At 30.6% G+C, this 17,102-nt stretch overlaps 1 protein-coding gene across 1 annotated transcript in view; it reads left to right on the top strand.

The window, feature by feature from the left end:
• The window catches only part of LOC129971796 (dynein beta chain, ciliary-like), a 101,784-nt gene that overhangs the window by 15,050 nt on the left and 69,632 nt on the right, over positions 1–17,102 (top strand). The window contains exons 11-24 of the mRNA XM_056085772.1: positions 513–774; positions 1,322–1,479; positions 2,280–2,511; positions 3,391–3,585; positions 3,747–3,957; positions 5,134–5,261; positions 5,795–6,094; positions 6,771–7,106; positions 9,013–9,324; positions 11,635–11,802; positions 13,244–13,507; positions 14,047–14,205; positions 15,015–15,217; positions 16,031–16,190. Coding sequence (XP_055941747.1) covers positions 513–774; positions 1,322–1,479; positions 2,280–2,511; positions 3,391–3,585; positions 3,747–3,957; positions 5,134–5,261; positions 5,795–6,094; positions 6,771–7,106; positions 9,013–9,324; positions 11,635–11,802; positions 13,244–13,507; positions 14,047–14,205; positions 15,015–15,217; positions 16,031–16,190 — 3,088 coding nt within the window. The remainder of the gene's footprint in view (positions 1–512; positions 775–1,321; positions 1,480–2,279; positions 2,512–3,390; positions 3,586–3,746; positions 3,958–5,133; positions 5,262–5,794; positions 6,095–6,770; positions 7,107–9,012; positions 9,325–11,634; positions 11,803–13,243; positions 13,508–14,046; positions 14,206–15,014; positions 15,218–16,030; positions 16,191–17,102) is intronic.

Raw genomic sequence — 17,102 nt, 5'->3', positions numbered from 1 at the left:
ATGTGCAGTCTTAAGGCGGTCAACACACTGATAGATCCGGATGAAAATTAGATAGAAATCTATAAATTCAATGTAAAAACCATGCCCAAAATTTCATCTATCGAGCTCAAAGTTTTTCTGAATTATATCCTACAAAAATAGACGGAAAGATATAATTCAAAAATATGCTTTTCGGTGCCAGGGAGGTCTGCAACGAAGAGATTTACTAAATCTACAATAATTTCTCTTTGCGTATTTTGTATACAAAAAACATAAATGAGCGAAATGGGATAGTTATTCACTAAAATTTCTAATTTTTAATCTTTTGGATGGGTGGCAAAGGCATTACAATTTCATTCTTTTGATTTTTCAAGATAAGTTTTTAAAATTTACTTTTTTGGCTAGTTAGCTGGAATATTGGTTAAGTGGGCTCTGAACATAACATTTTGTTAGTTATTCAATAGTTGTCGACTCTTAAATCCGATAAATGGTTGGTTAGATGAAAATATTGACTGGTGCATTTTCTGACACAGATGTTTCATAACACTAACTCAATCCCTTAAATTGATGATGGGTGGAGCTCCGACGGGCCCAGCAGGAACGGGAAAGACGGAAACCGTCAAGGATCTTGGTAGAGCTCTCGGAACGTTAGTGTATGTCTTCAATTGTTCCGAACAGATGGATTACAGATCCTGTGCAAACATTTACAAAGGACTGGCACAAACTGGAGCCTGGGGATGCTTCGATGAATTCAATCGAATTTCGGTAGAAGTTCTGTCTGTTGTGGCCGTGCAGGTAGGATCTTATTTATTTATCACATTTCCCTTCATAATATTTAATACAGGTTAATTAAAAAAATTCAGATATGATGTACACAAATAAGCAGAAATCATTCAAGGTTTGAAGACATCTTCCGCATATTTAATTATAATATCACATAGAAGATAAGCGAGAATTAATTAACTAAATTACGTTTATACTTTATTTACGTACGAATATCACATATGAAACAACAATTTTGCAAAACAAGTTGAAAATTTTCATCTTCGAAATTTGATTCTTTATTACAAATTTTGACGTGGTCATAATTGTACATTAATTAACACATCTTTTAAGGATGTAAATCGAAGCATTATATTGCTATGACATTTTACACTAATAAATCATATATAAGAGGATTATCAGCAATTTATCAAAATGTGAATCTTTTATTAAGTAGAATACATGGTTCGACTAATACAGACTTACATCATATTTTCATATTAAAAACTACAATATTTAGGATACGAGCTATTTATTTATTAAAAAAGCAAATCATTATTATAATGTTTTTTTATTTTAGGTAAAATGCATTCAAGACGCTCTCAGAGGAAACAAAACGACTCTTTGTTTGTTGGGAGATGATATTCCACTAATAAATACCCTGGGAATTTTCATAACTATGAACCCTGGTTATGCTGGAAGAACTGAGTTGCCAGAAAATCTCAAAACACTTTTCAGGTAATTTTTGTCTTTAATTTATCCTTGGAATTCATACTTTTTACTCATAAAGACAATGGTCATTTATTTGAGTCAAAAATACAATATGAAGATATTTTATTTAATGCCAACGGTAAATCAATTTATAAAGCTAAAGTGAAGGTACTTTATTATCAAGATGGATTCTAAGTTTGCAAGTGTATGCGCTGAAAAAATATTGAAGTTTTTAAAGAAAAGTTGAAGATTTTCATTTTGAAAATTTACCAAAATAAATGCTCATAAGATCATTCTCAACTATTCAGGCATGAGCTGCCTTTAATGAATACCCTTTATACAATTCATACTTATTGAGAAGTTTAAAAGATAAAAGCAAATTCAAAATTTCTTGAGCCGTAATAGACCTTTAATCCAGAAATGAGTCCTGATTCTTGAAATTTGATAATTGCTTTATTTATTACTCAGCAAACATACAGCTACTTTTTATCCTGGAAATTATTTAAAATGTGAGTAAATGTTATTTCCAATCAGTAAAAATTACCTCCGTATGTATCGATTTGCAAAACATCGCCCTTCATACTCTAAACAAACTCATTAAAAAATATTTTTCTACCTTTCAGAAATAAAAATTTTAAAAAAAGTCACCATTCACTTAAAATCTTTAGAAAGTTACTATCTTCTCCTTTCCATCAGATTTTTCTTCTACCCAAACATATTAATTACTACTTGCCTATTTCAAATATCAAAAACTTGTAAAAGTAAATTTTTGTTTAAAATTTATCATTATTTAACCAAATATTCAAAGACTCAATAATTCTTCCTAGACCCTGTGCCATGGTGGCACCAGATATCCAACTCATTTGTGAAATCATGTTGGTTGCGGAAGGTTTCGTGGAAGCCCGAAGTTTGGGACAAAAATTCACCACTCTGTACTCTCTGTGCAAGCAGCTGCTCAGCAAACAAGATCATTATGACTGGGGATTAAGGGCCATCAAATCGGTCCTAGTCGTGGCCGGATCACTAAAAAGATCGTCTCCAGCTACTCCTGAAGAACATGTATGGAAAATCAGAACGAAATCATGTAGTATATTGTTGTGCAGTATGAAATAAATTTCTAAATTATAAACAATAAAAATTAATTCATATATTTTATTAAATTAATAATGGTAAATACTTGGGGTTTACCTAAAGAATTTTAGAAGGTCTTTTGGTCGGTTTCATATTTTTACCATGAAGTTAAATGCAATAGATTTTTACGTTTGTGCACGTATGTATATGTACAGCCAGTTAGACGGGTGAAATTTGACATAAAATTTTATGAAGGAGATCGTAAGTCAGTATTTAATCTCGGAGAAGCTTGTCAAAACGAAATAAGTACTTTTATTAAAAGAAACTCTATTTTTTCATTGTACTAAGAAATCATTAATGAAAGTCCGAGTTACAACTTTTTTAACATGCTGTTTTACCATTCGTTTTGAATGAACATATAATGAAAATTCTTTTTATTATTATAATATTTGTTTATACGACTTTATCTTTCACACTCAAGGAAATTATGAAATATTTTTATTCCACTTTTCATGGTTGGAATTAAAAATAAATTTCAGTAATTGTAGAAAGCGGTGAATACTCATTTAGAGTGAAAGATTTTTTTAAAGTATGATTATTACATAAATATCATTTCTTCAGATAATGATTTTGGAAATTATAATCATTAAACAAGTAGCAAATCACCAGTTGAAAAGATAATTTTGAATACTTGTAAATTATGTGGAAATTGTATCATTGCATAGATAATTGATATAAGTTATTTTTTGCTCACGCATTTTAAGTGACAGCTGGAAAAATATTCTTTATAGACCTGATTATTTGAGCTTTCTATTTGAAATAATTTTTTAAATTCACGCTCCTGTTTTCTCTCTCTTTTTTTTTCAGATTCTTATGTTAGCTTTGAGAGATTTCAATCTCCCTAAAATAGTGAGTGAAGATGTCGGAGTATTCATGGGTCTCATTGGAGACCTGTTTCCTGCACTGGATGTACCTCGAAAGAAAAACTTGGTGTTGGAGAAATCAGTGCGCGATGCCATTGTAGAGCTGAAGCTGCAGCCAGAAGACAGTTTCGTCCTAAAGGTTGTCACAATTACTAGCAACTTCTATCGTTTGGTTTATATAAGTTGTTCCTTTATCATTATTATTCTTTACATATATCATTTGGAAATTAATTTTAATCATGCAAATGTGTATCAATGATAAATTTATTTCAAAAAGTTCATGATAGTCTGACTCTGCAGGTTCTTCAATTCTCTGATCTCCTTGATGTCAGGCACTCAGTTTTTGTGATTGGTGCCGCTGGCTCGGGTAAGAGCAGCGTCTGTAAAACTCTTCTTACTGTACACCAGCAGAGGGGTGAGAAACCACTAGCCCTTGATTTGAACCCTAAAGCAGTCACCAACGACGAACTCTTCGGCACTATCAATCCAGCCACCAGAGAATGGAAAGATGGTAAGTTTCACTTTCATAGTACTTTTTTAAACATACCATAGACTGGTGAGTAGCTTGCATTAGAAATGTTTTGGCTTTGCATCTCGTCATTTTGAATTGTAATTGGATGATTATTCTGTACTTGTGTACATAGGCACTTGCTTTGTAGCATAACAGCTACTTTAATAAAAAAAGTATGCATATTAAACTGGTTCAACTTTAGTAATCATGTGATATGTTATTTTAATATATTTCTTTTTCTGTTAAGAAATATTTATAAAAAGGAAGAATAATGATTATATAAGATACTTTTATTAATATAAGAATTCCAGGCCAAAATTGTTTTAATAAAGGTCAGAAAATTTCAGAAAAATTATATTCATGAAGTTGATAAAAGTGTATGTGTAAGATTTTACTTCCTATTCAAAAACTTATATTTATAGACATTTTCTTCCTTACTTTATTAATAAAGAGCGCTTATGCATTTCAATTAAATGAATACGTGGTGATCTAAATTAAAAGGAGACTTTTCCTGCAATGACGCTGTGTCTAATCATATCGAATTAATACATTTGTCAGTAACTCATGAGTTGCAACATCACAGCTCCGCAAATCCGAAAAAAAATTTCCTTTATAAAGACCAGAAAAGTATTTCTAGTTTCTTTTTCTATTAAGAAGGGTCTCTGTTCACAGACCGATTGGAATATGGATAAAAAGTTAAAGCTCAATGACACTGTAAACCTTTCTAAGATCCAAGATAGACCTTTGAAAACAAAGATAAGCCCTCGAAAAGATAATGCTGATCTAGAACAATGCTAAGTCACATTCAGCTTAGAAGGATTTTGCTCGTTCGGTAAAATTTTAATTGGTTGCTTTCAGTGATCTTTCATACAGTCCCGATGTCTTTTCATGTATCTTCCATAAATGATACATCAAATGTACTGTATTTATTTTGATAAAACCCATTATTAATTAAGAGTGCTTATTTCGAGCCAAAAAGAAACCCTTAATTTTAAAATTTATTCACAAGACTTTTTATCCTTAGTTATCGAATTAGTGAAATTATTCCGAAATGGGTAAAATTTTTTAATGCCCCAGGTTGATGATATTTTTCATTAAAAAATATTTCTAAGACTGATTTACAGCGAATACGAAATATTTTTCTTTTATGTAACAAACTCTTTTGCAATCCATTAGGTCTGCTGTCTTCTCTTATAAGAGATTTGGTGAATGCTAACACCGATGGTCCAAGATGGTTGATACTTGACGGTGACATTGATCCAATGTGGATAGAGTCCCTAAACAGCGTTATGGATGACAATAGGGTAAGAAGAATTTTGAATTCTATTTTAATATTTTGATATTAACATGTCTTATTGTACTAAAAAGTTATGCATTTATTCAATGGAATTAAAGTTTAAGAGTAAAGGACATAATTTGAAGAGCATAAAAACATGAAACCTATTGCTTGCATTTAAACTATTGTTCTAAATGCATTTTACAGTTACTTCTGCGGCAAAGAAATGATTATTACTGAGAAATATGTGAATTCAAAAACATTAATGGAAGTTTTCAAATATTTGTCGTTTTACTATTCACTCTTAAATACAAAATAAATATTCCTGTAAATAGGTGAAGTCAAATTTTAAGATTTTTTTCTTCTACGACCTTCTATTTTTGGGTTTTTTTTTTAAATGACTCGAATAACTTTTCCAAAGGGCGAAATAATTTCTGATATTTATTATTTTAAGCCTTTTTTTTCTGTTATGACAATATATTAAATTTGATAGAAATTTATCAAAATAAATAAGATAATCAAAGTGTGATCAATAATTTTAATGCAGACTTTTCTTTTCAGGTCTTGACTTTGGCTAGTCGAGAACGCATTTCCCTGACCCCCACGATGCGACTGATATTTGAAGTGTCTACTTTGGAGCGTGCTACTCCAGCAACAGTGTCTCGAGGGGGTGTACTGTACCTGGATTCTGGTGATGTAGGGTGGAATCCTTATGTGGTAAGCTGGATAGAACGCAGATCTGTTCAGTCAGAGAAAGCCAACCTCATCATTTTCTTTGACAAATATGTTCCACCCTGTTTGGAGGCCATGAGCAAACGATTTAAAACGGTTCTTCCCATTCCAGACATTTGTTATGTTCAGGTTAGAAAAATTTTAAATATTTGATAAAGACATTTTTTTTTATGATTTTTTTTCTAACGTTAAGCAGTAAATAAGAGTTGTAGTTATGAATTTTATCTAAAGCTGGTAAGGATAATGTAATAGTAATAAATACTTTTAATTAAATGTAGAAGATTTATTGTAAAGAAATGTAGCTAAAAAAGCAGTTTAACCTGTTTATAGAAGTCGCTTAAAATAAGGTTAAAAAGGATTTTTAAAGAAATTTGACTAATCTTTAGTCTGTATTAGAAGACTTCAAACAAAAAACTTCCACTCAAAATTCAAATTAGAAAGATATCTGATGATCTTGCAATCACAGATTCTTCTCTTACTTATTAATACCATAATGAATTGTATTCATGATGTAAGTATATATATCTCATATGAATTAGTTTATTACCCAGTGAAGTAGGGTAGCTTAAGCCAAAAATCTTTTCAAGATATTAAAAATTTCATAGATTAATTATATTATTATTAAAGAAAATTCATGGTAAAAAAATAATTATTTTTTAATTTGGATTAGGATACCGCAAAGTCTGATCATTTGTATGCTATAAATTAAGTTTATTACAACATTTTTCGTTTTTGTACTATTTGGCAATTAAATGAAGAATTCTTGTAATCAACAATGGGTAGTTAAAAAAAAAACTTATTTCAGACTCTTTGCTGCCTGTTGGAGTGCTTATTAACTCCAGAAAACACACCACCCGATTCTCCGAACGAGTTATACGAACTTTACTTCGTCTTCTGCTGCATTTGGGCCTTCGGTTCTGGCCTGGATCTCAACAACGGAGCAGACGGACGTCTCGAATTCTCAAACTGGTTTCTCAGTGAATTCAAGTCCGTCAAGTTCCCGATATCTGGAAATCAGACTTCTGGTCAAAATGGATCAGACTCCCCAACGGTTTTTGATTATTACATTGACAACAAGAGGTTTTATCCGTGGTCTAGAAAGTTACAGAAGTTTCAACCGTCTCCTGATGTCTCATTACAGGTTAGATACAAGTCTTTTATTTAATCATGCCAATAAGATTATCAATTTTTGATTTAATTGCGAAAATCTTCATTATAATTTTTTGATAATAGAAGGCTATTTCATTTATGTTATAACATGTGAAACAATTTCAGATAAATTCTTCATATAAAGACTATTTATTAGAGTGATTATGACAGTTTTTTTGTATAGCTTCCGATCATGGTCCTTAGAATATAACATTATCCTTCATTTAAAAATTTATTACAGAGTCTCCGTAATTAAAATTTCCTATTCAGAGTTGTCCTTTATCCCCAAACCCATTTACTGAAAAAGTATGAACTTTGTCAATAACTCATTTGAAACGTGGTAAAATATTCAGCGAATGCAAAAAGTTTTAAATTATATGGCCACCAGAGGATGTATTTCTCTAATGCACAAACAGATGACGTGATGTGGTAGATGTTATAAAACCTATTAAAATTCGTGGATAACTTGTTTTTAATACATTTCATCACTCACAATAGACTTGAGCTTATGAAAACGCAATTTATTAATTAAGTTACTTCATTAAAGTGTCAGATGTTCAAAAAGCTTTTAACAGATTCCGTGATTGTTCTGGAATTCTTCCTACCTCTATAGGAATAAAAGCTTTCCTACAAAGGTAGTAGAAGAAATTGCTGTTCAAGTAGGGAAATATAGAGATGAAAGCTTTCAACATACTTGCGTCCACCACAAATTCTCCTCGAATGGTTTTAGATTTTATAACGATTGTTGCATCATATTCCGAAAAAATTGCATGTCTGCGATGGGATTTTATGTCTTCTGGTGTTCATATTTGGAAATATTTATTTTATTCCCTGAATTTTATTCTTTTCTTGTTCTCATCTTTATTCCTTTCTTGTGTTTCGTTATTAAGCCATCCACAAAGTTTCACACTTTTATGTTGGAGTTAGTTATAGGCGGAGATTTAAATAGAGGAATTTTAATTAAGGATACCCTAAATATAAGAATAATTTGCTCTTACGAATTAAAATAAAATAAGGAGAGCTCTATTTCTGTATATTAGAAAGATTCCCCTTTGTGTTTGATCAAATCCTCTTAAGTACAGAAATTCTTATTAGATTTGAAACGACATTGGTATGTGACGTCCTACATACTTTATATTGACAATGCTTCTTGATTTATTTTCAATTTTTCTGTTAATCGATGTTGCTAGTAAGTGTGTTAAATGTTTTTAAAGTTTATTTTGGTCAAGTTTTTTTTAATTGTTAATTCTAGAAATTATTCATTTTTTTAAAAATAAAATTCAGAAATATTGATGCAAAGAAATAAAGGCAGATGTAAGAATTTTATTTTTAGTCGAACAATGTGTAATTGTTAAACTTGTCAAGAAAATTTAAATACTAGATTTTATTAAGGATACTAGAATTTATTAGAGTTTGTTAAAGATCCGATTTACAAATGTTCATAGAAGGCAGTTATGCAATAAAGAACCAAACTCAAAATACGTAGTATTGATGATTTTTCGCAAAGTTTACTGAATAACATTTTTTCTAAATTAATTACTGCATTATTATAAGTTTCTTAACCAACATATTCAAATTGGTTGAATTTAGCATAGCAAATTCATGCTCTCAGTTACAGTTTTCAATAATGAATTCGAAATCCTTGAAATGACGATTGGTTTTAATTTGCATTACTACATCCAATTATATATAGATTTAGTATTCTCTTTAAAAAACAGATGTAACATATATGCAATATGAAAGACTATTATATCATTTTTAAGTTTTTTGTCTCTTTCTCAGAAAGTAAGATAATTAGTTATAATCAAAATATAAGACAGAGGTAATCGCCAGTACAAGATAATGCTGCCATTTTGTTTAAAGCTCTTCCAAGAATATCTCTATTTGTTTTCTTTTAGAACTACTTGGTTCCGACGAAAGAAACACATCGTATTCAATACATGATGGATCTACTGATTTCCAAAGGGCACCCCATCATGCTGGTAGGTCCGAGCGGTTGTGGGAAGACTTCAGTCATCCGCTCCACTCTTGATGCTCTGGACCAAGAGTCTACCTATCTTGTTGTGAATGTTCCATTCAATTTCTACACATCTTCAGCAACAGTGCAACGAGCTATGGAGCTACACCTGGAAAAGAAAGTTGGCAAAAACTTTGGCCCACCAGGGCAGAAGAAAATAGTTTATTTTATTGATGATTTCAATATACCAGAGGTACGTTATCTTTTCATGTAGTCATGTACTTTGTTAAAATAATTGTTTGGTGAAAGACTTTGTTATACTTCTAAAAGTAGCTTCTCAAAAATCATTGAAAATTTCTCAGTCTCCAAAGGCTTATCACAATTTTTTAAATGTAACTGGAGGAATATTGAAAGGCCCCAAATAAGATTAAATATATATTTCAGCTTCAGTGTAAAGACAGTTATTTAGCTTAAAGCTAACACTCTAAAACAAAATTGCAATTCTTACATTTTTCACCAAAAAAAAGAGCAAGGGCTTTACAATAAAGTTAATTTATTCTTTTTATTTTAAAATGCTGTCTCTATAACAGCAAAAAATGACGTATATTAACATATCGGTAGTGTACATTATAGACTGAATATATATATTGATATATACGATTTTTACGAGCTTGTGCAATTTCCAAATTAAATAGTTATCAAACAAAATATAATAAAAAATATTTGTTGAAATCTCAGAAGATATAATCAAAATAATGTGAATATAATTCCTGGTTTCTTTCTTGAACAGTTGATTAGAAAATTAATATTTTAAGTGTATGAATAATACTTCATCCATTTTTAATTAGATGATTTTAGTAATATTCCTTGCCTACAGATGAATCGGGAAATTTGACAATAACTTAAAAATCTAGTGTGACTTCTGATTAACAAAAATATATATAAATTAGTAAAAGTGCCGAGTTTCTAAATAAATAACATTTCCGGGAATTTATGTTAAATTATTTCGTTGAAAAAAAAAACTGCAGCAGAAACCTATTGGTTTCTGTTGGAGATTTATGTTGAATACGTCCAATTGAAATACAACTTGCAAAGAATGGTTTCGGAGATTTAAAAACATTTTTTTCAATACTTACAACAAACAGTAAGAATTCGTTAGGAACTGTTGTAACATAATCAAACCATGAAGGGTGAACGAAACAAGCAACAACTGATCAATTTGAAGGAGAAACTTTCAAAATATGGCGAAAGACATGACAAATAGTTTTTCAATATGGCAATGCTTGTCTGCATGTTACTAGAACCATGAACGAAACTGTAGAATCCCTTTGTTGGGATGTGTTGTCTCTCTCGCCGTATTCAATAAATGTAACTCCTTATGATGACCGTTTGTTTCTCTTAATGGAGAATGTCTTTTCTGGAGAGAAGTTTAATACTCAAGTAAATATCAAAAGTTGGCTTGATAACTGGACCGAATTTAAACAGCAAAATTTTTTTCATAGCGGAATTTGTTTGTTCCCGGAAAGATAGACAAACGTTTAACTTTTTTAGAAGAAATATTTTATATAAATCTATGTTTAATTTTTATTACAAACGAGTTTAAAATATATTTCAAATCTTCTTCTTTTAGCTTTAAAGTATCATATTTTTTAGTTTAAAAAAGGATAGAGTCATATTTATACACATGATAAATTTCTTAAATATAAACATGACATTACACTTGAATTCACGTCACAAAATCCACAGCTTTGTTATGAAGGGTGTTTTTTCCTCTTTTAAAATTTAAATGAATTATAAAATTTCAATCAAAAGCATGTTACATTGGAAAATTTGTATTATAAATCTTAATTTTTTTATGGGATGTAATAAAAAGTGAGATTACAAAGTCTTTCATGTTCAGATTTTATTTTGGAGTATCATTATCTTCTTTTGAAATGACTACAGGACTATTTTGCCAGATTGCAGAATCCAGGAAAAGATTTAGATTTTTTAATAAGGGAATTTTGATTTTTCATATTGTAACATTCTACTTAAATAAGAGATTCACCGAAACCACCCATACTATTCCAAAGTAACATTGCTCGTATTTCCGAGCAAAGTAATTTATCTACTCGACAATGATGGAGGAATGTAGCTCGATTCGCTATCTAATCATAACAATGAGGTGGTTTATTTAAAGTAAAAGATGAAGAAAAAAGGGTTAAAAAGTATAGAAATTTCAGAATCTACATTTATTTTAAGCGTAAGTTAATAACAATTGTTCACTCCCACTCTCAGTGCCATTCCACCTCTACTTTTCCTAATATCGGCTTGAACGAAGATATTTAGAAAACCTTATTATTAGATTACCAAAAAAAAGACACTCTGGTACATGAAGAGAAGCTGCTGCTTCAAAGAGACTATTTTTGATTGATAGAACTAATAAATTTTTTAGCATTCATAATCTTTTTTAATGCTATTATTTTAAACGATTCATTTCATTTAATCAATATGCAGTTATGATATCATTTGAATTCCACGTATAACATTTATTATTCTTTAAAATCTTGTTTATTGTCTGAAGGTTGATATGTATGGAACATGCCAACCGCATACCATCATTCGACAGCACTTGGACTATGGTCACTGGTACGACCGAAACAAACTCACCCTGAAAGAAGTCACCAATTGTCAATATTTAGTATCAATGTGTCCTACAGCTGGAAGCTGCACCATCAATTCCAGATTACAAGTAAATGGATACAAAACTATTTCCTTTTACCAAAAGATTGTTGTACTAGTACTAGATTTTGTTTGCATTATTGCTGATATCTTCAATATTCTTTGTTAATTTTCAGGAAGTGGGTGGGTGGGTCTGTTATATCAGATATATATCAATTCGAGAACAGAAGCAGGAGATAAAAAAACCAATTTATTCATGTACAATATGAAAGTATATTCAAACCTATACATTTTAAGTGAAGCATGCATATTTTAATAAAGAAGGGTGCTACATATTTGCATTCTATAAGATGATACAATAAGAGAATTTAAAATAACAATAAATACTGAATGTAAACTACTGATTAGATATTGTTAGATGCTTTCAATTGTTTTCTTTCCTGATTTAATGCAAACTTGAACTGTAAACTGCGGGAAGAGAATATTAAAATTTTAATGCAAAATACCAGGAAATTCGTGACTTTCTATACGCAATCGATAGAAAAACTTGCAAAGATTGGGGATTTGACTATTGACAGATATATTTTAAGCCCTTACTATTGACCTTATTTCTCATGAGTGAGATTTTTATTTGTTACAGTAACAGATATAAACAATGAAATAATCTGAGAGCTTGTTTAGATTACCGCTACTGACAGTAAAAAAAAAATTGCTATTTAATGTATTATCCGTATGAGATATTAGTTTTGGTGTCTTTGGAAAACACTTTTTTATTATTTTTTTTGTGGATAATTTCCAAGCTGATGGAATTTGATATTGTTAAGGCCCTAATTATAAAGAATTGACGATAGAAATTTTACGTGCCACTTCCTTAACAAATACCTTTATAGCGCACATTTTAAGACAATAAGTATTACGTCAAAAATATAGAAATCCAACGGAGGGTGGTTTCCCAAAACTTTCTCGTATTCTCTTTGATGAAGCTATTATCCTCCCTCCCCCTGCTTAAAATTGTAGACCTTAAGTAAGTCATTAATACCTAACATGACATTGTTCAACAAAAGTTATGAAATATTCATTTTCGGCATGAACTTAGCATTGTTACTAAATCTATTGCGTAATGATTGACGAGTTTTTTTTTTTTTTTTGGCAATTAATGGTCATTTGTGTTTTAGATGCGTTTTTTTCTAACCGAATCAGGATCTAATTATTCAGGATTTAGTTAGATTTCCAAAGAGACGAATTAATCCAGAATTGAATATGTAGATTTTTCACCCACAAGAATTAATTAATTATCGAACGAGAACTAACCATGTGAAAACTGATTTTAAGACTGAGATTTTTTTTTTTATAATCCTTTGGCAGTATAGACTTCTAATTGTACTTAATATAATTCAATTTATAACTTTGGTGATGATTTAAAACGCAGATAAAAACAGGTATTCCTAAATATTTGCGAAAACAGTTTGCAGCAGTATCCAAGTATTGATTTCATTCCAATGTTATTTTAGAGACATTTTTGCGTTCTCTCCGTGCCACCAACAACAATAGATTCCATGCAGACGATCTTTGGATTACAACTGAGAGAACACCTCAGGCGAATACACCCTCCCAGCGAATCCCAAGAGGAAGTGGAGGAGTTCAGGATTACCGTACAGCAACAGATTGTTCGACTTGCCATCTCTTTGCAAAGTCGTATGAGTGGCGCTTTTCATCCAACGGCCCTGAAGTTTCATTACGTCTTCAATTTGAGAGATATTTCGAATGTCTTCAGAGTAAGTATTTAACGAGTGCTCCGGCATGCTGTTTATCTATAACTGATACATTGATTTTATTTTCATAGATAGTTGATCTATGAAAATAAAATCCCATATTGCGTTTCTTGAGTAACAAAACAAATTTATAATTATAATTGTCCGGATCATTTATAATTGTCCATTTTATATTTTTCAAGCTATTCATTGCCCATTAAGGGGTTTGCTTCATTGTGTCTTTGTTTATTATTAAAGAAACGACAAATCTTACAATCTTTATACAGTGGTGATAAAAAAAAAGTTATTCGTATTATTATAAAAAAAATATTGCTATGAACAATAAGAGTAATTTTTATTTTGTAACTTAAAATTGCCTCATGAGGCAAAATATAGCATTGCACATGCATAACAATCAACTTTTCATGCTCATAAAAAATTAGAAGTGTTTCTAAATTAAGTGGAAAGATTGCAGATAATTCCGGTATAATGCGACATGAATGCATTTAATATTAATGAAGGATTTTTATGAGTCACATATTATATAAATGCGTTTATTTCAGGGCTTAATGCTAAGCAGTAGTGAGAGTCTAGTCAAAAGCGAAGACTTACTGCAATTATGGCTACACGAGTCTCAAAGAGTGTATAGAGACAAACTTCTCGACCAAGACGACCTTGAAAAGTTCGACAAGATTCTGGCCGATACTCTAAAACGCAACACGGTAAGTTCTACTACTTTATAATGGATATGAAAACAAATCTGGCAAAATTTTGAATTGCTTGAAAAAATAAATTTACGTGTAAGAAAAAGTGGAGATATTTTTTAAATATGAGTAATTTTTAATTAATTAACGACTAATTTTATGCATTTATATGAAATTCCAGTCACTACTCAGCAGAACTGGATAGAATAAGATAGAAAGAGTTAACAGTACAAAATATAAGTTTGATTAAATTGAAAAATAACAAACGTAAAAAGGCAGGAATATATAACTTGTTTTAGAAAATGTAACTTGTTAAAGGAACCATTTTGTGAGATTTAGATAAAAATAAGGCCTAATATCCCATCAAGTCTAATTAGTAATCAATACTTAAAATAGGTAATAAAAAATTTCAGAAAAAGTTCATCCATTCATTATGCAAAATGTCTATCCGTAAAGCCGAAAGAAACAGACCAGTTTACATTTCTGTGTTAGCTTCTACAACCTATTCATCAAGACAGTTTAGTTTAGGTAGTGATAGAAATACAGTTTATCGTAAAACCTTATTATAAAAACTGTAATTAACACAGGAATGTTACTAGGTCAATTGTCTTATCTGAATTGCTAGACATTCTCTGTAATAATTACAGTGTTATGTGCCTATTTGTTGGCAAATCTTAAAACTTTTTGATACATATATGGATATATTACAACCAACAGAGATAAAAAAAATATAAATGCTGGGAAAATTTTCATTCAGAGCTTCGTTTTTATATTTTACTACATTAGCAAAATCTATGATATTTGAATAGCCTTGACGTTTTCAACAGGAAATGGACGACCAGACATGTTCTGCAATGGTGTCCAACATTCCGGTTCATTGTCATTTTGCGCAAGGGATAGGAACTTCATGCTACCAACCAGTCAGCGATAAGAGCCAACTGGTGAGATTATTACAAGATGCTTTGGATGCCTACAACGATATCTGTGCACCCATGGATCTCGTTTTATTTGAAGATGCTGTTCGCCATATGTAAGTGCTGAATGAAAAAAAAATTGTCAATTTCACTAAACTGACTGTCTATCACAGCAAAAATTATTTCGCAATATAACCGAAAATAATCTATATTGGCAGGAGAGTCATATAATCTGAGTAGAATAAAAATTATCTATTTGTCATTAAAAAATTTTCGAGAAAATTTATGCTTCTTCAAATTTTAATCGATTTATATACCTACTAAACTTTGAAGAACAGGTACGAACAGCTTGCTAGAAAATATTTGAAATGCTTTTGCGTCGCAACATCTTATTCTCCATAAAATTGATAACAAAGCCACTACAGGCTTCATACATTTTTAAAAATAATCTTTTTCTTGAAAATATATATTTTATAATGGTAATATATATATTTTGAAATTTTCAAAGTGTGATATAAAATAATACAAAACTTAAAATATCATAGTATGTTTACAAAATTATATGCTTTATTTTTAAAAAAGCAAGAAAAATATATATTAACTATTTAAATTTTTGAATTTTGAATTTGAATTAAAAATTTCAAAAAGAATAAATTATCAAATTTTAAAGTATATTTTATTTTGTGGAACTTTTATATTAACTTTATGAAATTTTTCATAAATCTAGTATTTTTTTTAAGAATGTACATCGTATTAAATATTTTTATGCCAAAAATGGAAGATTTTATTTATTTTAAATTCACATTTATGCAGATATTCGAAGAAATACTATGCGAAAGTGAGAACTTTCATCAATTTTCAAGGAAAAACTTTCTGTAATACAGAATTTTGGTGTTGTGTATTGTAAACGTTTTTATTTATTTATTTAGATGTCGCATCACCCGCATTCTAGAATCAGGAGGGAACGCACTCCTCGTTGGAGTGGGCGGTAGTGGCAGGCAATCATCTGCTTCGTTGGCTGCTTACATCTGCAATTTGCATCTTCACCAGCCTACTCTGCATTCCGAATATGATATACAAGATTTCAAAGTAAATATTTAAGAATATCATTACTCAAATGTTCTATGGCTAGTTTCTTTGTGAATATTTTATTTACACACAGTGATTCATACTGAATGTGACAAAAAGTAATGCATACCTGTGACCTGTTAATTTTTTTACATGTATAAAATTTATCATGAACTATATATATTCAATTTTTTGTAGGTGTTCTATGCGTGTCTGTCCAGTGGCACGGGAAATGTTTATGCGGTATTCCAATTCCTGCCTCATTCGTAATAGAATATCCCACTGCTTTAATTTATGTAAATTTTGGAAGTGAAAGCACAAGACTTTGTCTTTAATAAAACCCCTGTAGAAAAAAAATTGCAAGGGATTAGATCTCGGTGATGAAGAAAGCAACGGCATATCATTTAATTCAGCACGGTCAATCCAACAATGGGGTTGACGATCGTTCAGGCATTGACGTACTTTGTTATGCCAACATAATGCAGCCGGAAACTGCTTCCTCTAACTTAGGGAACGAACCACTCTGAGAGCATGTCATGGAGCATAAACTCATCAATGGATTTTTCCATGGAGAAAAATAGGCCCAAACACAACTCTTGGTTATGGCGCAGGATGCAGTCTTTTCGCCTTTGGGGAATCAATTTGATGTTCCAATGTTCTGTGTGGATTTACCAACCATTGGAAAAATTAATTCCATCGTAATTACGGCAGTTAATTTTGCCACATAATTGAAAGGTGGCTTCATCCATAAACACAAAATTTCCAGATTTTCCACTGTTAGGAAAGCCAGTCATTTCCCGCTTATGTTGGAAATCTACATAGAAATCTTGACGCAATGGTTTGGCAGAAAGTTTTAAAGCATATCACATTTATGCAGATATTCGAAGAAATACTATGCAAAAGTGAGAACTTTCTTCAATTTTCAAGAAAAAA

Source organism: Argiope bruennichi, chromosome 6, assembly GCF_947563725.1.
Source record: "Argiope bruennichi chromosome 6, qqArgBrue1.1, whole genome shotgun sequence".
In the NCBI taxonomy this organism is placed as follows: Eukaryota; Metazoa; Arthropoda; class Arachnida; order Araneae; family Araneidae; genus Argiope; species Argiope bruennichi.
The sequence above is the reverse complement of the archived record's forward strand: the minus strand, read 5'-3'. Positions and strand labels throughout refer to the sequence as shown.